The sequence below is a fragment of the Silurus aristotelis genome (assembly GCF_946808225.1).
Source record: "Silurus aristotelis genome assembly, chromosome: 15".
In the NCBI taxonomy this organism is placed as follows: Eukaryota; Metazoa; Chordata; class Actinopteri; order Siluriformes; family Siluridae; genus Silurus; species Silurus aristotelis.
In genome coordinates, this window is record NC_139588.1 from 198,510 (window position 1) to 219,334 (window position 20,825).

Sequence of the window (20,825 nt, forward strand, 5' to 3'; positions counted from 1 at the left end):
GTAGTAGCAGCTCAGTGTTCCACATCAGGGCCCTAGCAGCACAACACAATTTGAATTAAAGTCATAGTAGCACAACATTGTTCTGCTACTGTAGTTCTAATGCTACCTATGTTTTGCTACTATGGCTCTGATTCAAATTATGTTGTGCTGCTAGGGCTCTGACGTGAAACACAGTTAGCATTAGAGCTACAGTAGCAGCACAGTGTTTCAGATCAGGGCCCTAGCAGCACAACATAATTTTAATTAGACCCATAGTTGGCCCACTTAAATTAACAGAGTCATAGCAGCACTACATAATTAGCTAAAGAGCTATAGTAGCAGCACAGTGTTTCACATCAGGGCCGTAGAGGCACAACATATATTAACTTAGAGCCATAGTTGGCCCACATGATTTGTATTGGAGTCATATCGGCGTTACATAATTAGCATTAGAGCTACAGTGGCACATCAGTGTTTAACATCAGGGCCAGGACAGCACAGCATAAATTGATTTTGGGCCACAGTAGCGGAACAGTGTTTCCCACTAGGGCCATTGCAGCCGCCATTATTTGAATTAGAGCCATAGTAGCACAACATAATTTGAATTAGAGTCATAGTTGGCTAACATAATTTTAATTAGAGTCACATCAGCACTACATAATTAGCATTAGAGCTACTGTAGCACAACAGTGTTTGACATCAAGGCCCTAGCAGCACAACATATTTTAAATTGGAACTACAGTAGCACACCATCATTTGACCTAGAGCCATAGTTGGCCAAAATAATCTGAATTAGAATCAAAGTAGCGCAACTGAATTAGCTTTAGAGCTATAGTTGAAGAACATTGATCCAGATCAGGGCCATAGCAGCACAACATACTTCCATTCAGAGGCATAGTAGCACAACAGAATCTGAATTAAGGCTATAGTAAAACAACATAATTTGAATTTGGGCCATGGCCGCACGACATAATTTATATTACTGCCATAGTGGCACAACATCTTTTGAATTGGAGTCATAGTAAGACTACATAGTTAGCTTTAGAGCTGTAGTAGTACAACAGTGTTTCACATTAAGGCCATAGCAGAACAACTTAATTTGAGTTTGGCTTAGTGCAGCACAAAGGTATTCAGCGTTAGGGTTACCACTTTTCAATTGAGGGTTAGAGCGGCCTGAATGGAACAGGGTAAGGGTTAGTGCTGTTCGAATTAGGGTTAAAGCAGCCTGAGTGACATGGAATTAGGGTTAGGGTTGGCACTGTTCGAATTACGGTTAGTGCAGCCTGACCTGATTGGAATTAGGGTTAGAGTTAGCACTGTTCGAATTAGGCTTAGGGCAGCCTGAGTGACATGGAATTAGGGTTAGGGTTGGCACTGTTCGAATTAGGGTTAGGGCAGCCTGAGTGACATGGAATTAGGGTTAGGGTTGGCACTGTTCGAATTAGGGTTAGCGCAGCCTGAGTGACATGGAGTTAGGGTTAGGGTTGGGACTGTTCGAATTAGGGTTAGCGCAGCCCGAGTGACATGGAGTTAGGGTTAGGGTTGGGACTGTTCGAATTAGGGTTAGCGCAGCCCGAGTGACATGGAGTTAGGGTTAGGGTTGGCACTGTTCGAATTAGGGTTAGCGCAGCCTGAGTGACATGGAGTTGGGGTTAGGGTTAGGGTTGGCACTGTTCGAATTAGGGTTAGCGCAGCCTCAGTGACATGGAGTTAGGTTTAGGGTTAGGGTTGGCACTCTTCGAATTAGGGTTAGCGCAGCCTGAATGACATGGAGTTAGGGTTAGGGTTAGGGTTGGCACTGTTCGAATTAGGGTTAGCGCAGCCTGAGTGACATGGAGTTAGGGTTAGCACTGTTCGAATTAGGGTTGTTCTGCTACTATAGCTCTAATGCTAACTATGTTGTGGTCCTATGGCTATAATACAAATTATGTTGTGCTGCTAGGGCCCTGATGTGAAACACAGTTAGCATTAGCGCTATAGTAGCAGTACAGTGTTTCACATCAGGGCCCTTGTAGCACAACATAACTCGAGTTAGAGTCATAGTAGCACAACATTGTTCTAACTATGACTCTAACTCAAGTTATGTTGTGCTGCTAGGTCCCTGATGTTTCACACCAGGGCCCTGTAGCCCCGTAGCCACATCAGGGCTAGGGTCCCTCGCAGCACACCATAATTTGAAAGAGAGGCATAGTAGCACACTGTACATTGAATTAGAGTCATATCAGCACTACATATTTAGCATTAGAGCTACAGTAGCACAACAGTGTTTTACATCAGGGCCAGGAGAGCACAACATTATTTGAAATTGGGCCACAGTAGCGGAACAGTGTTTCCCTCTAGGGCCATAGCAGCAAAACAAAATTTAAATTAGAGCCATAGTTGGCCAACATAATTTGACTCAGAGCCATAGTTGGCCCACATAAATTGACTTAGAGTCATAGCAGCACTACACAATTAGCATTAGGGCTATAGTAGCAGCACATTGTTTTACTTCGGGGTCCTAGAGGCACAACATATTTCAAATTAGAGCCATGGTAGCACAACGTAATTTGAATTAGAGTCATAGTTGACCAACATAAGTTGAATTATAGTTATAGCAGCACTACATAATTAGCATTAGAGCTATAGTAGCAGTACAGTGTTTAACATCAGGGCCCTAGCAGCATAACATAATTTGTATTAGAGCCATAGTAGCACAACATAGTTAGCATTTGAGCTACAGTAGTAGAACAATGTTGTGCTACTATGACTTTAATTCAAATTGTGTTGTGCTACTAGGGCCAACCCATAGTTGGCCCACATGATTTGTATTGGAGTCATATCAGCATTACATAGTTAGCATTAGAGCTACAGTGGCACATCAGTGTTTAACATCAGGGCCAGGACAGCACAGCATGAATTGAATTTGGGCCAAAGTAGCGGAACAGTGTTTCCCACTAGGGCCATAACAGCACAACATGATTTGAATTAGAGCCATAGTAGCAGAGCATCATTTGGATTAGAGTCATAGTAGCACAACATAATCAGCACTAGAGCTGTAGTGGCAGCACAGTGTTTCACATCAGGGCCCTAGCAGCACAACCGAATTTGAATTAAAGTCATAGTAGCACAACATTGTCCTGCTACTATGGCTATAATGCTACCTATGTTGTGCTGGTAGGTCCGTGATGTGAATCACAGTTAGCATTAGAGCTATAGTAGCAGTACAGTGTTTCATATTAGGGCCCTAGAGGCACAACATATATTAACTTAGAGCCATAGTTGGCCCACATGATTTGTATTGGAGTCATATCAGTGTTACATAATTAGCATTAGAGCTACAGTGGCACATCAGTGTTTTACATCAGGGCCAGGACAGCACAGCATGAATTGAATTTGGGCCACAGTAGCGGAACAGTGTTTCCCACTAGGGCCATAGCAGCACGCCATAATTTGAATTAGAGCCATAGTAGCACAACATAATTTGAATTAGAGTCATAGTTGGCTAACATAATTTTAATTAGAGTCACATCAGCACTACATAATTAGCATTAGATCTACTGTAGCACAACAGTGTTTGACATCAAGGCCCTAGCAGCACAACATATTTTAAATTGGAACTACAGTAGCACGTCATCATTTGACCTAGAGCCATAGTTGGCCAAAATAATTTGAATTAGAATCAAAGTAGCGCAACTGAATTATCATTAGAGCTATAGTTGAAGAACATTGATCCACATCAGAGCCATAGCAGCACAACATACTTCTTTACAGAGGCATAGTAGCACAACGGAATCTGAATTAGGGCTATAGTAAAACAACATAATTTGAATTTGGGCCATGGCCGCACGACATAATTTCTATTACTGCCATAGTAGCACAACATCTTTTGAATTAGAGTCATAGTAAGACTACATAGTTAGCTTTAGAGCTGTAGTAGTACAACAGTGTTTCACATTAAGGCCATAGCAGCACAACTTCATTTGAGTTTGGCTTAGTGCAGCACAAAGGTATTCAGCGTTAGGGTTAGGATTACCACTTTTCAATTGAGGGTTACTTCCCGTGGGCTCACCACCTGCAGGAGGGACCGTAAGGACGGTGCTGTGAGGATTGGGCAGCAGTCGAAGGCGGGGGTCTGCTTAGACTGCTGCCCCCGCGACCCGAATTACGGATAAGCGGGAGAAAATGAATGAATGAATGAATTGAGGGTTAGCGCGGCCTGAATGGAACAGGGTAAGGGTTAGTGCTGTTCGAATTAGGGTTAAAGCAGCCTGAGTGACATGGAATTAGGGTTAGGGTTGGCACTGTTCGAATTAGGGTTAGCGCAGGCTGAATGACATGGAATTTGGGTTAGGGTTAGAGTTAGCACTGTTCGAATTAGGGTTAGCGCAGCCTAAATGACATGGAGTTAGGGTTAGGGTTGGCACTGTTCACTGTTCTCACTGTGTGAGAAAACACACTCGCGAGCGTGTCGCGGAAGCGGCGGCTGCCCGGTTGAGTCTACAACGTTCTCATGCTCGGTTTTAAGACCGGCCCACCAGCAGAGGGGCGGGAGGTTTCTGTGTGTTACACAGCGTATACAGAGTCTGACTCGCACTGAGATACTACAGATACTAGAGAGATGGCAGAAGTTGCTCCCGCGCTCGCCGCCGCGCCGGCTAAAGCGCCGAAAAAGAAAGCAGCGTCGAGGGCCAAGAAAGCCGGCCCCAGCGTCGGCGAGCTCATCGTCAAAGCGGTTTCCTCGTCCAAGGAGAGGAGCGGTGTGTCGCTCGCCGCCCTGAAGAAAGCCTTGGCCGCCGGCGGATACGACGTGGAGAAGAACAACTCCCGCGTCAAGCTCGCTGTCAAGGGTCTCGTGTTGAAGGGAACTCTTCTACAGACCAAAGGGACCGGCGCGTCTGGCTCTTTCAAGCTAAACAAGAAGCAGACCGAAGCCACGAAGCCCGGAAAGAAGACCGCAACTAAGGCGAAGAAGCCCGTCGCTGTTAAGGCGAAGAAACCCGCCGGGGCGAAGAAGCCCAAGAAGGTGGCGGCCAAGAAACCTGTTGCCGCCGCCAAGAAGTCCCCGAAGAAGGCAAAGAAGCCCGCAGCGGCTGCTAAAAAAGCCACCAAGAGCCCGAAGAAAGCGAAAAAGCCGGCGACTCCTAAAAAAGCAGCCAAGAGCCCCAAGAAAGCAAAGACCGTGAAGCCCAAAGCGGCGAAGCCCAAGGCTGCAAAGGCGAAAAAGACAGCGCCCAAGAAGAAGTAAACATGTTTGTTTGTTTATTTCATGTCTACCTTAACTAAACGGCTCTTTTAAGAGCCACCTATATTTTCCCCCAAAGAGCAACATTTTGAATCCTCCCATGATGAAAGTGAAAGCGAATACAAGATAGGGATTTATGACATATGAATACGCAAACTATGTAGTAGTTATAAAGATGCTTATGATTATATGATATATGTGTCGTTGTACACATTTCACATGAATGTAGTTTCCTGATACCTGTGTCTCCCATGAGCGCGCGCTCAATCCTGTCACACACACACACAGAGACTATTAGGGGAGGGGAGGTGTGTGTGTGTGGGGGGGGTTGTTAGGCTAAGGCTGAATGAGTGTCACCATTTGTGCATTTGTGATTGGATGTTGATCACATGGTGTTCTAAACCAATGAGAGAGTGGCTGTGTTGCCTATATCACTGAGTTTTCAGCGCGAAGCGTTCACTATTATCGACTTGTTCCTTGAGCAAATCTGATCTACAGCAAAATGAGTGGAAGAGGCAAAACCGGTGGCAAAGCCAGGGCCAAGGCCAAGACTCGCTCATCCAGGGCAGGACTGCAGTTTCCTGTAGGCCGTGTGCACAGGCTTCTGCGTAAAGGCAACTACGCTGAGCGCGTCGGTGCCGGCGCTCCCGTTTACCTGGCGGCTGTGCTGGAGTATCTGACCGCTGAGATTCTGGAGTTGGCTGGTAACGCTGCCCGTGATAACAAGAAGACTCGTATCATTCCCCGACACTTGCAACTCGCCGTGCGTAACGATGAGGAGCTGAACAAACTGCTCGGCGGAGTGACCATCGCTCAGGGTGGTGTGCTGCCTAATATTCAGGCTGTACTTCTGCCTAAGAAGACTGAGAAGGCTGTCAAGACCAAGTAAAGCAGTCCAATGCTGTGTTCGTCAGTACCCAAAGGCTCTTTTAAGAGCCACCCACTTTGACTCAAAAAGTGCAAGTTTGTTACTTTGTGTATATAATTGTATTCATTCTAGAAAGTTCATTCTGATGTTTCACACCAGGGCCCTGTAGCCCCGTAGCCACATCAGGGCTAGGGTCCCTCGCAGCACACCATAATTTGAAAGAGAGGCATAGTAGCACACTGTACATTGAATTAGAGTCATATCAGCACTACATATTTAGCATTAGAGCTACAGTAGCACAACAGTGTTTTACATCAGGGCCAGGAGAGCACAACATTATTTGAAATTGGGCCACAGTAGCGGAACAGTGTTTCCCTCTAGGGCCATAGCAGCAAAACAAAATTTAAATTAGAGCCATAGTTGGCCAACATAATTTGACTCAGAGCCATAGTTGGCCCACATAAATTGACTTAGAGTCATAGCAGCACTACACAATTAGCATTAGGGCTATAGTAGCAGCACATTGTTTTACTTCGGGGTCCTAGAGGCACAACATATTTCAAATTAGAGCCATGGTAGCACAACGTAATTTGAATTAGAGTCATAGTTGACCAACATAAGTTGAATTATAGTTATAGCAGCACTACATAATTAGCATTAGAGCTATAGTAGCAGTACAGTGTTTAACATCAGGGCCCTAGCAGCATAACATAATTTGTATTAGAGCCATAGTAGCACAACATAGTTAGCATTTGAGCTACAGTAGTAGAACAATGTTGTGCTACTATGACTTTAATTCAAATTGTGTTGTGCTACTAGGGCCAACCCATAGTTGGCCCACATGATTTGTATTGGAGTCATATCAGCATTACATAGTTAGCATTAGAGCTACAGTGGCACATCAGTGTTTAACATCAGGGCCAGGACAGCACAGCATGAATTGAATTTGGGCCAAAGTAGCGGAACAGTGTTTCCCACTAGGGCCATAACAGCACAACATGATTTGAATTAGAGCCATAGTAGCAGAGCATCATTTGGATTAGAGTCATAGTAGCACAACATAATCAGCACTAGAGCTGTAGTGGCAGCACAGTGTTTCACATCAGGGCCCTAGCAGCACAACCGAATTTGAATTAAAGTCATAGTAGCACAACATTGTCCTGCTACTATGGCTATAATGCTACCTATGTTGTGCTGGTAGGTCCGTGATGTGAATCACAGTTAGCATTAGAGCTATAGTAGCAGTACAGTGTTTCATATTAGGGCCCTAGAGGCACAACATATATTAACTTAGAGCCATAGTTGGCCCACATGATTTGTATTGGAGTCATATCAGTGTTACATAATTAGCATTAGAGCTACAGTGGCACATCAGTGTTTTACATCAGGGCCAGGACAGCACAGCATGAATTGAATTTGGGCCACAGTAGCGGAACAGTGTTTCCCACTAGGGCCATAGCAGCACGCCATAATTTGAATTAGAGCCATAGTAGCACAACATAATTTGAATTAGAGTCATAGTTGGCTAACATAATTTTAATTAGAGTCACATCAGCACTACATAATTAGCATTAGATCTACTGTAGCACAACAGTGTTTGACATCAAGGCCCTAGCAGCACAACATATTTTAAATTGGAACTACAGTAGCACGTCATCATTTGACCTAGAGCCATAGTTGGCCAAAATAATTTGAATTAGAATCAAAGTAGCGCAACTGAATTATCATTAGAGCTATAGTTGAAGAACATTGATCCACATCAGAGCCATAGCAGCACAACATACTTCTTTACAGAGGCATAGTAGCACAACGGAATCTGAATTAGGGCTATAGTAAAACAACATAATTTGAATTTGGGCCATGGCCGCACGACATAATTTCTATTACTGCCATAGTAGCACAACATCTTTTGAATTAGAGTCATAGTAAGACTACATAGTTAGCTTTAGAGCTGTAGTAGTACAACAGTGTTTCACATTAAGGCCATAGCAGCACAACTTCATTTGAGTTTGGCTTAGTGCAGCACAAAGGTATTCAGCGTTAGGGTTAGGATTACCACTTTTCAATTGAGGGTTACTTCCCGTGGGCTCACCACCTGCAGGAGGGACCGTAAGGACGGTGCTGTGAGGATTGGGCAGCAGTCGAAGGCGGGGGTCTGCTTAGACTGCTGCCCCCGCGACCCGAATTACGGATAAGCGGGAGAAAATGAATGAATGAATGAATTGAGGGTTAGCGCGGCCTGAATGGAACAGGGTAAGGGTTAGTGCTGTTCGAATTAGGGTTAAAGCAGCCTGAGTGACATGGAATTAGGGTTAGGGTTGGCACTGTTCGAATTAGGGTTAGCGCAGGCTGAATGACATGGAATTTGGGTTAGGGTTAGAGTTAGCACTGTTCGAATTAGGGTTAGCGCAGCCTAAATGACATGGAGTTAGGGTTAGGGTTGGCACTGTTCGAATTAGGGTTAGCGCAGGCTGAATGACATGGAATTTGGGTTAGGGTTAGAGTTAGCACTGTTCGAATTAGGGTTAGCGCAGCCTGAATGACATGGAGTTAGGGTTAGGTTTGGCACTGTTCGAATTAGGGTTAGCGCAGGCTGAATGACATGGAATTTGGGTTAGGGTTGGCGCAGCCTGAATGACATGGAATTTGGGTTAGGGTTAGAGTTAGCACTGTTCGAATTAGGGTTAGCGCAGCCTGAATGACATGGAGTTAGGGTTAGGGTTGGCACTGTTCGAGTTAAGGTTAGCGCAGCCTGACCTGATTGGAATTAGGGTTAAGCGGGCAACGAGGCACACCTGTCGGCCTGGGACTACTAGAGCACGGGGCGTGCACGAGGCATGCCAGGCCTAGTGGCGAAGACCAGACGATGACAAAGACATAGGGAGTCCGGCTGCGGGAGGCACACGGGGAGTTTGCACACCTGCTCCATACACTAACACGTGCTTCACACAGCCCACAAGAGCCAGCGTTCCCAATACTACGCACAGCATTCACACACTGCCAATGCGTCAGACACATTGACAAGGCTCGCCGTTCATGTGAAACACACGCTGTTCCGCCGACATGGATGTAACTCACCCCTTTTTACACTGCACTCTGCACAAAATGCGTCGAGCGCCGGCTCGAGCGCCAGGCGCGCGGTGCACTTCCGTGCAAAACGCGAGCGACCACTGCTCTCTATTCGGCCATGATGGGCCTCGGGGAACACTCGCAAGCCCGTACGCGCGAAATGTGTGCATATTCGCGCGGGATCTTGTCTTCGGCGTCTTATTTAAGACGAGAAACGCTGCGAGAAAACACACTCGCGAGCGTGTCGCGGAAGCGGCGGCTGCCCGGTTGAGTCTACAACGTTCTCATGCTCGGTTTTAAGACCGGCCCACCAGCAGAGGGGCGGGAGGTTTCTGTGTGTTACACAGCGTATACAGAGTCTGACTCGCACTGAGATACTACAGATACTAGAGAGATGGCAGAAGTTGCTCCCGCGCTCGCCGCCGCGCCGGCTAAAGCGCCGAAAAAGAAAGCAGCGTCGAGGGCCAAGAAAGCCGGCCCCAGCGTCGGCGAGCTCATCGTCAAAGCGGTTTCCTCGTCCAAGGAGAGGAGCGGTGTGTCGCTCGCCGCCCTGAAGAAAGCCTTGGCCGCCGGCGGATACGACGTGGAGAAGAACAACTCCCGCGTCAAGCTCGCTGTCAAGGGTCTCGTGTTGAAGGGAACTCTTCTACAGACCAAAGGGACCGGCGCGTCTGGCTCTTTCAAGCTAAACAAGAAGCAGACCGAAGCCACGAAGCCCGGAAAGAAGACCGCAACTAAGGCGAAGAAGCCCGTCGCTGTTAAGGCGAAGAAACCCGCCGGGGCGAAGAAGCCCAAGAAGGTGGCGGCCAAGAAACCTGTTGCCGCCGCCAAGAAGTCCCCGAAGAAGGCAAAGAAGCCCGCAGCGGCTGCTAAAAAAGCCACCAAGAGCCCGAAGAAAGCGAAAAAGCCGGCGACTCCTAAAAAAGCAGCCAAGAGCCCCAAGAAAGCAAAGACCGTGAAGCCCAAAGCGGCGAAGCCCAAGGCTGCAAAGGCGAAAAAGACAGCGCCCAAGAAGAAGTAAACATGTTTGTTTGTTTATTTCATGTCTACCTTAACTAAACGGCTCTTTTAAGAGCCACCTATATTTTCCCCCAAAGAGCAACATTTTGAATCCTCCCATGATGAAAGTGAAAGCGAATACAAGATAGGGATTTATGACATATGAATACGCAAACTATGTAGTAGTTATAAAGATGCTTATGATTATATGATATATGTGTCGTTGTACACATTTCACATGAATGTAGTTTCCTGATACCTGTGTCTCCCATGAGCGCGCGCTCAATCCTGTCACACACACACACAGAGACTATTAGGGGAGGGGAGGTGTGTGTGTGTGGGGGGGGTTGTTAGGCTAAGGCTGAATGAGTGTCACCATTTGTGCATTTGTGATTGGATGTTGATCACATGGTGTTCTAAACCAATGAGAGAGTGGCTGTGTTGCCTATATCACTGAGTTTTCAGCGCGAAGCGTTCACTATTATCGACTTGTTCCTTGAGCAAATCTGATCTACAGCAAAATGAGTGGAAGAGGCAAAACCGGTGGCAAAGCCAGGGCCAAGGCCAAGACTCGCTCATCCAGGGCAGGACTGCAGTTTCCTGTAGGCCGTGTGCACAGGCTTCTGCGTAAAGGCAACTACGCTGAGCGCGTCGGTGCCGGCGCTCCCGTTTACCTGGCGGCTGTGCTGGAGTATCTGACCGCTGAGATTCTGGAGTTGGCTGGTAACGCTGCCCGTGATAACAAGAAGACTCGTATCATTCCCCGACACTTGCAACTCGCCGTGCGTAACGATGAGGAGCTGAACAAACTGCTCGGCGGAGTGACCATCGCTCAGGGTGGTGTGCTGCCTAATATTCAGGCTGTACTTCTGCCTAAGAAGACTGAGAAGGCTGTCAAGACCAAGTAAAGCAGTCCAATGCTGTGTTCGTCAGTACCCAAAGGCTCTTTTAAGAGCCACCCACTTTGACTCAAAAAGTGCAAGTTTGTTACTTTGTGTATATAATTGTATTCATTCTAGAAAGTTGCACCCAAGAGAATCACATTTAATAGAGCTCATTGAAATAGTCTAATAATCATGCCATTCTCATTAGTGACTTAGAAGCATAAATATAACGAAGTATTTTTAATTTTTTCTAAATTGCGACGGCCGTCTTTGTGTAACTATAGAACAGAGGAAAACAGTGCTGTGCGAGAGAGCCGAGAGAGGGATGGAGGGAGGGAGGGAGGGTGGGGTGTTCAAACTGTGGCGCTGACTAGGTCTAAGCCAATAATCGTCGAGTGACGTATAGCGATCGATCCAATGCAAGACGAGAGGTTTCGAGACGCCCAATGAACGCGAGGCGTCGTTCAGGCTTAAAAAGCCAGCGTTTGCTAGCGCTTTTTATTCAGTTTTTCTTCCGCGAAGTGCACAGCTCAACGCTATGGCAAGAACTAAGCAGACTGCCCGTAAATCCACTGGTGGCAAGGCGCCCAGGAAGCAGCTCGCCACCAAGGCTGCTCGCAAGAGCGCTCCGGCTACCGGCGGCGTGAAGAAGCCTCACCGTTACAGGCCCGGCACCGTGGCTTTGAGAGAGATCCGTCGCTATCAGAAGTCTACTGAGCTACTCATCCGCAAGCTGCCCTTCCAGCGCCTGGTGAGAGAAATTGCTCAAGACTTCAAGACTGACTTGCGTTTCCAGAGCTCCGCTGTAATGGCTTTGCAGGAGGCGAGCGAGGCATACTTGGTCGGCCTGTTCGAGGACACCAACCTGTGCGCCATCCACGCCAAGAGAGTGACCATCATGCCCAAGGACATTCAGCTGGCCCGCCGTATTCGCGGAGAGCGCGCTTAAACAATAACTGTCTAGTATACACAAAGGCTCTTTTAAGAGCCACCTCATTGTCTCAGTAAAACGAGCAAGTCTATACCGTGGTTGTTTTAAACAAATGATGATTATATATATATATTTATATATGTATATGTATATATATAAACTAGTTATTAGAATGGAGTGCTTCGGCAAACCTCTGATTTTGTGGCTCTGTCGCTGAGCATTTTGTGTATTTTATTATAGATTATTTTAATACTTGGCGACAGTAATAATATTAATAATAATAATAAATGCAAACAGAAGGTCGCTTGCTGTTCTGCACGGAGCGTGACTGCCATCTTGTGGCCAAAGTGTCACCTCCCATTCTCGTGTTATCGTTTGTATTCTAAGGGAGACAAAAAAACAAACAAAACAATAAATTGCATTCATCATAGTATTAATTCTCTCACATATAACTTTAGTATGCTGACTACGATTCTGACCATTTAAACATGGTTTTTATGCGTTAGGAACAATTTTACATAACATGAATCTAAAGCACTGTATGTATGTTCTCTTACGTTGTCGTGCATATATGTTCAAACCTGACCACACACACACACACACACACACACACACGTATATGTGTATATGTATTTGTGTGGGAAAATGTGCAATACCAACAGCAACACAATGAAATGAATGAATAGTGGCCCTCTCCAAGTACTCATGGACACTAGTGTAATTTTATATTATATTTTAGATTAGATTTATTGTTGACTTTATTGTCATTGTGCAAGATACATGTACAGAGCTAAGAGAATGCATTTAGCATCTGCTCAGAGGTTCCTTAGATAGATAGAAATATATATCTGTATATACATGAATGTGGCAGGATGTACAGTAAGGTATATACAGATACACAAATATAATAGTAGTGCAGATGGAAGTGAGGCACAATATGTGTAGAGAATGCGGAGTATACAAAAACAATATGTAACATTTACATATACAGTGCTTATACAGTGATCTAACGGTGTAGTGTAGAGTTCAGTGTGGTGATGGTGGATGGAAATAAAGCTGTCCCTGATCCTGCTGGTTCTGGTGCGTATGTTTCTGTATCTGGATCTTGATGGATGGAGGTTAAACAGTTTGTGACTGGGATGTGAAGGGTCCTTGATGATCTTGTGAGCTCTGCACTGACAACTGCTGCGCCCTTTGTTCTGTAACTACTAGTTCAACGGTAAAAGACCTGGGAGTTATTTTAGACAGCAACTTATCTTTTAAAAATCACATCAATCAAGTTACAAAAACAGCCTTCTTTCACCTTAGAAATATTTCCAAGCTAAGAAATATGTTATCTATATCTGATGCAGAGAAGCTCGTCCATGCGTTTATGACCTCTAGAATAGACTATTGTAATGCATTACTAGGTGGATGTCCTGCGTCATTAATAAACAAGCTTCAGTTAGTTCAGAATGCCGCAGCAAGAGTTCTTACTAGGTCAAGAAAATATGATCATATAACCCCAATCTTATCGTCCCTACATTGGCTTCCTGTTAAGTTTCGAATAGACTACAAACTACTGCTACTCACTTATAAAGCACTAAATGGTTTGGCCCCCATGTATCTATCCAGTCTTTTAACACGCTACAATCCGCCACGCTCCCTGAGATCTCAAAACTCTGGGCTTCTAGTAGTTCCTAGAATAGCAAAGTCCACTAAAGGTGGTAGAGCATTTTCACATTTAGCTCCTAAACTCTGGAATAGTCTTCCTGACAGTGTTCGGGGTTCAGATACACTCTCCCAGTTTAAGTGTAGATTAAAAACATATATTTTTAGCAAAGCCTACACATCACACACATCACACACATCACATCATAACCTTGTGCTCCAGAATATATGATTACATGCACATTATCAATTTGTGCTGTTAATATCATGAACAGCAGCTACGCTAATTCCTCTCCACTGCTTCTCTCTCTCTCCCCATCCCGAGGCATCCTGAGGTTTGGCCAGCTCCAGTCACGTCCCACCTCGTGAAGATTATGGACCTATGGATGATCATGGAGAAGTAGATGCCGAGTGTTTAAAGGCCCTGGCATGGAGAAGCTGATGCTGGATCTATGATGATCACAAATTGTTCTGTATTGTTGAAAGATTTATGATCAAACTCTTGATGTCACCCATATGAGGATGGGTTCCCCTTTGAGTCTGGTTCCTCTCAAGGTTTCTTCCTCATATCATCTAAGGGAGTTTTTCCTTGCCACTGTCGCCACGGCTTGCTCATCAGGGACAAACGCACACCATTCACCTTCACTGTTGTTTTCTGTAAAGCTGCTTTGAGACAATGTCTGTTGTGAAAAGCGCTATACAAATAAACTTGACTTGACTTGACTTAACCTTTCCAGACAGTGTTTCTTGTGAATGTTCTCCAAGATGAGGAGCTGAGTGCCAATGATTCATTGGGAGATTTTCATTTTCCATTTTATTTTATAGGGCCTGAAGCAGTGCAGTTGCTGTACCACACAGAAATGGTACAGCTGTAGAAGTTCTCCAGTATCCTGTAGCACAGACAGGACTTTTAAAGTGTCCTCAGCAATCACAGGCGTTGTTGAGACAAGTCAAGAGGTCAAGTCAAGAAGCTTTTATTGTCATTTCAACCATATATAGCTGACGCAGTACACAGTGAAATGAGACAACGGACCCTTCGCATCCCAGCCCTGATGCTACATTAAACAACAATTCCAGAAACAGAACACACAGGGCTGGTAAGTGTCCTTGCCACATAAAGTGCATGTGTGCAACCTGGTGCAAACAGTGCAAAGACAACACAAGACAGTGCAAAACAACACAAGTCAGTGCAGGACAATCCATAAAACACATAATAGCTCCGCCAGTGAACCTGTTGTGACAAGACAAATTGAACAAAATTGAAGAGTAGCAAAAATGTAAAGAAAAAGAAAAAGTGTTCTGCAAAGGAGCAATATAGCAGCAGTTCAGAAAGGATGTGCAAGAAACGCATTTAAAAAGTTTCTGGTATTGAAGTGATGTAATATGAGTGGTACTAAAGTCATGGGTGTGCGAAGTAGAGAGAAGAGTTCAGTGACCAGGTGAGATCCTCGAAGATAAGGACTTGAAGTAACTTGAGGCTGAATTCACACTCCACAACATCTCTGTTGGTGTGAATTACTAGGCGCTGGATCTCCTCCCTGAAAGCCGTCTCATCTTTACCTCTGATCAGGCCTACCATTCGTGGTGTCATCAGCAAACTTGATGATGCTTTCTAAGGCCTAGGCAGGTAAGCACTCATTAGTGGAAAAGTGAATATAAGTAAGGGTACAATACGCATCCCTGAGTGTGGGACTGGAGGAGGTGAAGGTGTTCAAGCAAGTCCAGGGTCCAGTTACAGAGATGTGTGCTGATGCCAAGCTGTTGACAGGGCTAACTGTAGTATAAGCTCAGCTAAATTCAACAAACAACCTGCTGAAATGAGAGAGAGAGAGAGAGAGAGAGAGAGAGAGAGAGAGAGAGAGAGAGAGAGAGAGAGAGAGAGAGAGAGAGAGAGTGGGAGACATATGTTAATCTAATGTGACATTATTGACTCTCACTCTGTTTCTCTCTTCACATTGTAACACAGTACAAATATACCGACACTTTCCAGGATATTGTGCAACATTGGACAAAAGAAGAGATTTGGGAAGAGCAAGAAATAAAAAACAAACAAACAAACACACGCACACACACAAATATTCAAATGATCTAGGAACTTGTGACTATAGTTATGGGCACTAGTGCAATTTGATATATATGACGTGTTCTACTGGCCTATTAGATAAACACGAAGCGAGACAAAAAGGGACTCACAGTTCACTTCAGGAAGAAACCCTGTATACCCTTAAACACTAGTATGAAATGTTTTTGGACTAATTTTTTAAGGTTTCATTTGTGAATGTTGTTTGTTTGTTTGTGTGTTTGTTTTTTCTGATCTCATCTCAAACTTTTAATGCGAAACCTTAGAGTAAATGGCTGTTCCATACACAATAATCACACAAAATGATGTGAGCATCAATTTCTTTAATCTACATTTTTCTGCAACATGTAAACATTGCCACACGATGGCAGTCAAGCTCTACAACGTCCACCGAACTCTGCCTTTATTAGAAATATCCCTGTATACCCTTAAACACTAGTATGAAGTGTTTTTGGTCTTTTTTTTTTTTTCTTCAAGTGTTATTCGTGTATGTTTGTTTGTTCTGATCTCATCTCAGACCCAATTCTTCTACTACATCTACTACTACTACTAACAACCATGATCCTAATAATTATTCTTAGTAAGTTGAGGAATGAGTTAAGAATAGGGTTTGATGAATACCATAAATAATAATAATGATTGCTTAATGCAGCATGGTGTGTAGTTCTGCATCGGTCTTGACTGCTATTGTGTGACCAAATCTAGAAAGTGCACATTCCTCTCTACCTTTTGTTGATTACCGAAGTCAAGTCAAAGGAATTGTTCACTTTATCAAATGATGCCTGTCTACACTACATGGTACGTTATTAGGAAATATAAACAGAGATATATAGCATACACTGCATTTCCTATTCAGGTGAGCACTCAGTGAGCATACACACTCTTTGTGACAGTGGAGCAGTTACCAAGAAAAATGTGTTGTGATGCGCTAAGTTCTAGAATAATAGTTTGATTGACAGTCTGTACAAGTCAGCGTGACACTGTCCAAATACATAGAGACCTTACTGCATATTTTGCAGCATAGGTAAAAGATGCACCCACTCCCAGACAAAGTGTGTGGCCCTGTCCATATACTTCTGGACACTAGTGCAGATTGCGCACTGGGTTTGCTCAGCTTGTCAGCTCCTGCTGTGGTGGAATGATGTTCACGAATGATTTGTGAGTTCCTGTTCCTGCACCCGTATTTGCATCTGCATATATGTTTTCTCAATAAAGGAACATTTCTCCCTTTTTTAAGGTGCCATCAAAATATTTGTGCTGTAGAAGTGACTGTGTATCTGAAGCATCATCTGTCTCTGAAACTTCGTCCTATTGAATTGGATAAATAATATACATATATTTACTCAATGTTCTACAGCCCATGTAGGTACACACAATGCTCACTCATTCTGATGCTTGATGCAAATATTACCATAATCTCCTGGTCTATGTGAGAGATTTATGGATAACTGACTACTACTACTACTACTACTACTACTTCTACTACTAATACGACTACTACTATTGCTACTACTGCTAATGCAAAAGTACCACATTAATAGAAATGAGAATAATGCTTGTTAATATTAATAATAATCATGGGCCATTCCTACAATAGTCATGCTATATTTCTTGTGTGTTGAAAAGTATAGTACAAGATTAACGCTACTACTACTACTACTGGTAGGGGTGTAAGCAGGGCAGTGGTAGTCCAGTGGTTAAGGCTCTGGGTTACTGATCACAAGGTCAGCGGTTCAAGCCCCAGCACTGCCAAGCTACCACTGTTGAGCCCTTGAGCAAGGCACTGGTTGAGCCCTTGAGCAAGGCGTTTAACACCACCGTATAAACATATATCCGGTCTGATCTACGAGGAGACTCGTGGTGTACTGAAGGTGTTCTTGCAGAACGTCATCCGCGATGCAGTCACATACACCGAGCATGCGAAGAGAAAGACCGTCACCGCTATGGATGTGGTGTATGCCCTGAAACGCCAGGGACGCACTCTTTTTTACGGCACTTAGCCCTATCAGCTCCAGGGGCGCTGTACCATGGCTGACCCTGCGCTCTGACCCCAGCGTCCAGATGAGTTGGGATATGCGAAAACCTTTTAATTGCATATGTACAGTAGCTCAATATTTTGTCCCCCATCAGGTTTACACCTTTCTGGTCAGTAGTGGCACAGTGTGTAAGTAACTGAAAGCATAGTGTGTGCAATATTTTGCATTCCTCATGATGATATAAGCCTACTTAATGCAACAAGAACTGCAATTTGATTTATACTACTACTGGAATAAAAATTGCAACTGAGTCAAAACAGTTTTTCTAATTATAATTCTCAATTTAAATATTTGTGTGTTGAACTGCATTGAGTGTACCATGCTGTGAGCAAAAACCAAATTAAATCAATTCCACTACATGACTATTACTATTTCTATATCACTATGTTTGTGTGGACAAAAAGCCTGAGGAAGTACAAGACTCTAGCATGTTAACGGCTGTGGCGTTTCGCTTTGAAGACATTGTTTTGTGTGATCGTTAGTTTTAGGTCCGCCCCCTCGCCTGTTCTCAACTAGGTCCTGTGGAGAGAGAATAAATAGGCGGGCATTGCGCGGGGCTTCTTTATTGAGCAGCTTGACTTTGTGAGAGCAGCACCATGTCTGGAAGAGGAAAGGGTGGCAAGGGACTCGGTAAAGGAGGCGCTAAACGCCATCGTAAGGTTCTGCGCGATAACATCCAGGGTATCACTAAGCCGGCTATCCGCCGTCTGGCTCGCCGTGGTGGTGTTAAACGTATATCCGGTCTGATCTACGAGGAGACTCGTGGTGTACTGAAGGTGTTCTTGGAGAACGTCATCCGCGATGCAGTCACATACACCGAGCATGCGAAGAGAAAGACCGTCACCGCTATGGATGTGGTGTATGCCCTGAAACGCCAGGGACGCACTCTTTACGGCTTCGGCGGTTAAACGCTTACCTACCAAATAACGTGAACACAACGGCTCTTTTAAGAGCCACCCAAATATTACAAAATGAGCTATTGTTTCTTTTATTGTGTGTGTGTGTGTGTGTGTGTGTGTGTGTGGCGGAGAAGGGGAGGAAAGAACTATTTTCTCAAGTGTATGTGACTAATGTAATTTGGAATAATTATAGATATATTCTAATAAGGTAAAATGTTGCACAAGCACTACAGTTTTGTCTCAAAGTCTCGCTCTTTTTATATTTTTATATATATATATATATATATATATATATATATATATACTTCATATTTGTCTGTGCGTGTGCGCGCACAAAACGGCGGGCAGGGAAACAAAGCGTAGCTCAGGGGCGGGGGAGAGGGAACGGGAGAGGATGGGACGAGGGCGGAGACTTGTATGATGAGGTTTGGATTTGTGACCAATAATACGACTCCTTTCCCTTGTACGTAATTACAATGCAGGTCTGTAAATAGAGAGGCGGCGAGGCGGCCCTTTTTCATTCTCTCGCAGTTTCCTCGAGAAGCAGCATTATGCCTACTGATCCAGCAAAGACCGCGCCCAAGAAGGGCTCCAAGAAGGCTGTCACGAAGACGGCCGGCAAAGGAGGCAAGAAGCGCAGAAAGTCAAGGAAGGAGAGCTACGCTATCTACGTGTACAAGGTTCTGAAGCAGGTGCACCCTGATACCGGCATCTCTTCTAAGGCTATGGGCATCATGAATTCCTTCGTAAACGACATTTTCGAGCGCATCGCCGGTGAGTCTTCTCGTCTCGCTCACTACAACAAGCGGTCCACCATCACTTCCAGGGAAATCCAGACCGCCGTGCGCCTGTTGCTTCCCGGTGAACTTGCAAAGCATGCCGTGTCCGAGGGCACAAAGGCCGTCACCAAGTACACCAGCTCAAAGTAAAGCGTGTTATCGCCGTCTTTAAGATAAAAACCAACGGCTCTTTTAAGAGCCACCCATTTTTTCATACAAAGAGCGGTCTTCTTTACGGGGGCAGCAATTCTCCCCGCCCGCTGACTATGACCTTTTGTATAACGAGGTAAGTAAACAAACCTTAGCATTAGAGATACAGCAGTACAGCATCATTTAAATTATAGTCATGGCAGCATTGCATAATTAGCATTAGAGCTATATTTGCAGAACAGCACAACATAATTTAATTTTGAGCTATATTTGCACATCATCTTTTGAATTAGGGCCATAGTCACACAACCGTGTTTCCCATCAGGGCCCTAGCAGCACAACATAATTTGAATTAGAACCATAGCAGCACAGCATTATTTGAATTGGAGTCATAGTAGCACACCATTGTTCTGCTAACTGTTGTGCTACTATGACTCCAATTCAAATAATGTTGTGTTACTAGGGCCCTGGTGGGATACACTGTTCTCCTATAGCTCTAATGCTAACGGTGTTTCACATCAGGGCTATATAGCAGTGCAACATAATCTGAATTATAGTCATAACAGCACTGTAATTAGCATTAGAGCTATAGTTGCAGAACAGTGTTTCACACCAGGGCCATAGCAGCACAACAATGATTTAAATTAGAACCATATTTGCACAACATCTTTTAAACTAGTGCAATGGCAGCACAACAGTGTTTCCCATTAGCGCCCTAGCAGCACTACCTAATATACATGAGCGCTTCAGTGGAACAACATAAATTGAAATTGGGCCATGGCGTCACAACAGTGTTTTACGTCAGGGCCCTAGCAGCACAACATACTTTGATTTAGAGCCATAGAAGCACAACGTAATTTGAATTAGTGATAGTTGGGCAACATAATCTGAATTATAGTCATGGCAGCACTGTGTAATTAGCATTAGAGCTATAGTTGCAGAACTATGTTGTGCTACTATTGCTCTAATTTAAAATATGTTGTGCCTCTAGGGCCCTGATTTGAAACACTGTGCTGCTATTGTAGCTCTAATGCTAACTGTGCTTCACGTCAGGGCCCTAGCAGCACAACATGGGTAGCTTTAGAGCTATAGTAGCAGAACTGTGTTTCAAATCAGGGCCCTAGAGGCACAACATAATTTGTATTAGAGCCATAGTAGCACAACATGATTTAAATTAGTCATAGTTTGCCAACATAATTTGAATTATAGTCATAGCAGCACAACATAATTAGCATTAGAGCTATAGTAGCAGTACAGTGTTTCACATCAGGGCCCTA

At 44.4% G+C, this 20,825-nt stretch overlaps 4 protein-coding genes and 3 pseudogenes across 7 annotated transcripts; all 7 read left to right on the forward strand.

The window, feature by feature from the left end:
- Positions 1-4,579: 4,579 nt before the first annotated feature.
- On the forward strand, positions 4,580-5,206 carry LOC310738152 (histone H1 pseudogene; annotated as a pseudogene). Its single transcript has one exon. The product of its transcript is annotated as a histone H1 pseudogene (transcript).
- Positions 5,207-5,691: 485 nt separating this feature from the next.
- On the forward strand, positions 5,692-6,092 carry LOC310738036 (histone H2A; the record flags this gene model as incomplete). Its single annotated transcript, XM_083562833.1, has 1 exon — positions 5,692-6,092. Exon 1 carries the CDS (start codon positions 5,706-5,708, stop codon positions 6,090-6,092), a length of 387 nt encoding a protein of 128 aa, XP_083418959.1. The 5' UTR covers positions 5,692-5,705.
- A 3,442-nt stretch (positions 6,093-9,534) lies between these two features.
- On the forward strand, positions 9,535-10,161 carry LOC310738148 (histone H1 pseudogene; annotated as a pseudogene). Its single transcript has one exon. The product of its transcript is annotated as a histone H1 pseudogene (transcript).
- Positions 10,162-10,646: 485 nt separating this feature from the next.
- On the forward strand, positions 10,647-11,047 carry LOC310738213 (histone H2A; the record flags this gene model as incomplete). Its single annotated transcript, XM_083563216.1, has 1 exon — positions 10,647-11,047. The coding sequence occupies exon 1, from the start codon at positions 10,661-10,663 to the stop codon at positions 11,045-11,047; it is 387 nt and encodes a 128-aa protein (XP_083419342.1). The 5' UTR covers positions 10,647-10,660.
- A 496-nt stretch (positions 11,048-11,543) lies between these two features.
- Positions 11,544-12,016, forward strand: LOC310738191 (histone H3.2). The gene has a single exon (XM_083563195.1). The coding sequence runs from the start codon at positions 11,562-11,564 to the stop codon at positions 11,970-11,972; it is 411 nt and encodes a 136-aa protein (XP_083419321.1). The 5' UTR covers positions 11,544-11,561; the 3' UTR covers positions 11,973-12,016.
- Positions 12,017-18,298: 6,282 nt separating this feature from the next.
- Positions 18,299-18,635, forward strand: LOC310738252 (histone H4). Its single transcript, XM_083563237.1, has one exon. The coding sequence runs from the start codon at positions 18,317-18,319 to the stop codon at positions 18,626-18,628; it is 312 nt and encodes a 103-aa protein (XP_083419363.1). The 5' UTR covers positions 18,299-18,316; the 3' UTR covers positions 18,629-18,635.
- A 525-nt stretch (positions 18,636-19,160) lies between these two features.
- Positions 19,161-19,602, forward strand: LOC310738227 (histone H2B pseudogene; annotated as a pseudogene). The gene has a single exon. The product of its transcript is annotated as a histone H2B pseudogene (transcript).
- The last annotated feature ends 1,223 nt before the right edge of the window (positions 19,603-20,825 follow it).

What these genes read in the sequence shown, in the direction of transcription:
- LOC310738191 (XM_083563195.1), top strand. Translation starts at nt 11,562, where the DNA reads ATGGCAAGAACTAAGCAGACTGCCCGTAAATCCACTGGTGGCAAGGCG.
- LOC310738252 (XM_083563237.1), top strand. Translation starts at nt 18,317, where the DNA reads ATGTCTGGAAGAGGAAAGGGTGGCAAGGGACTCGGTAAAGGAGGCGCT.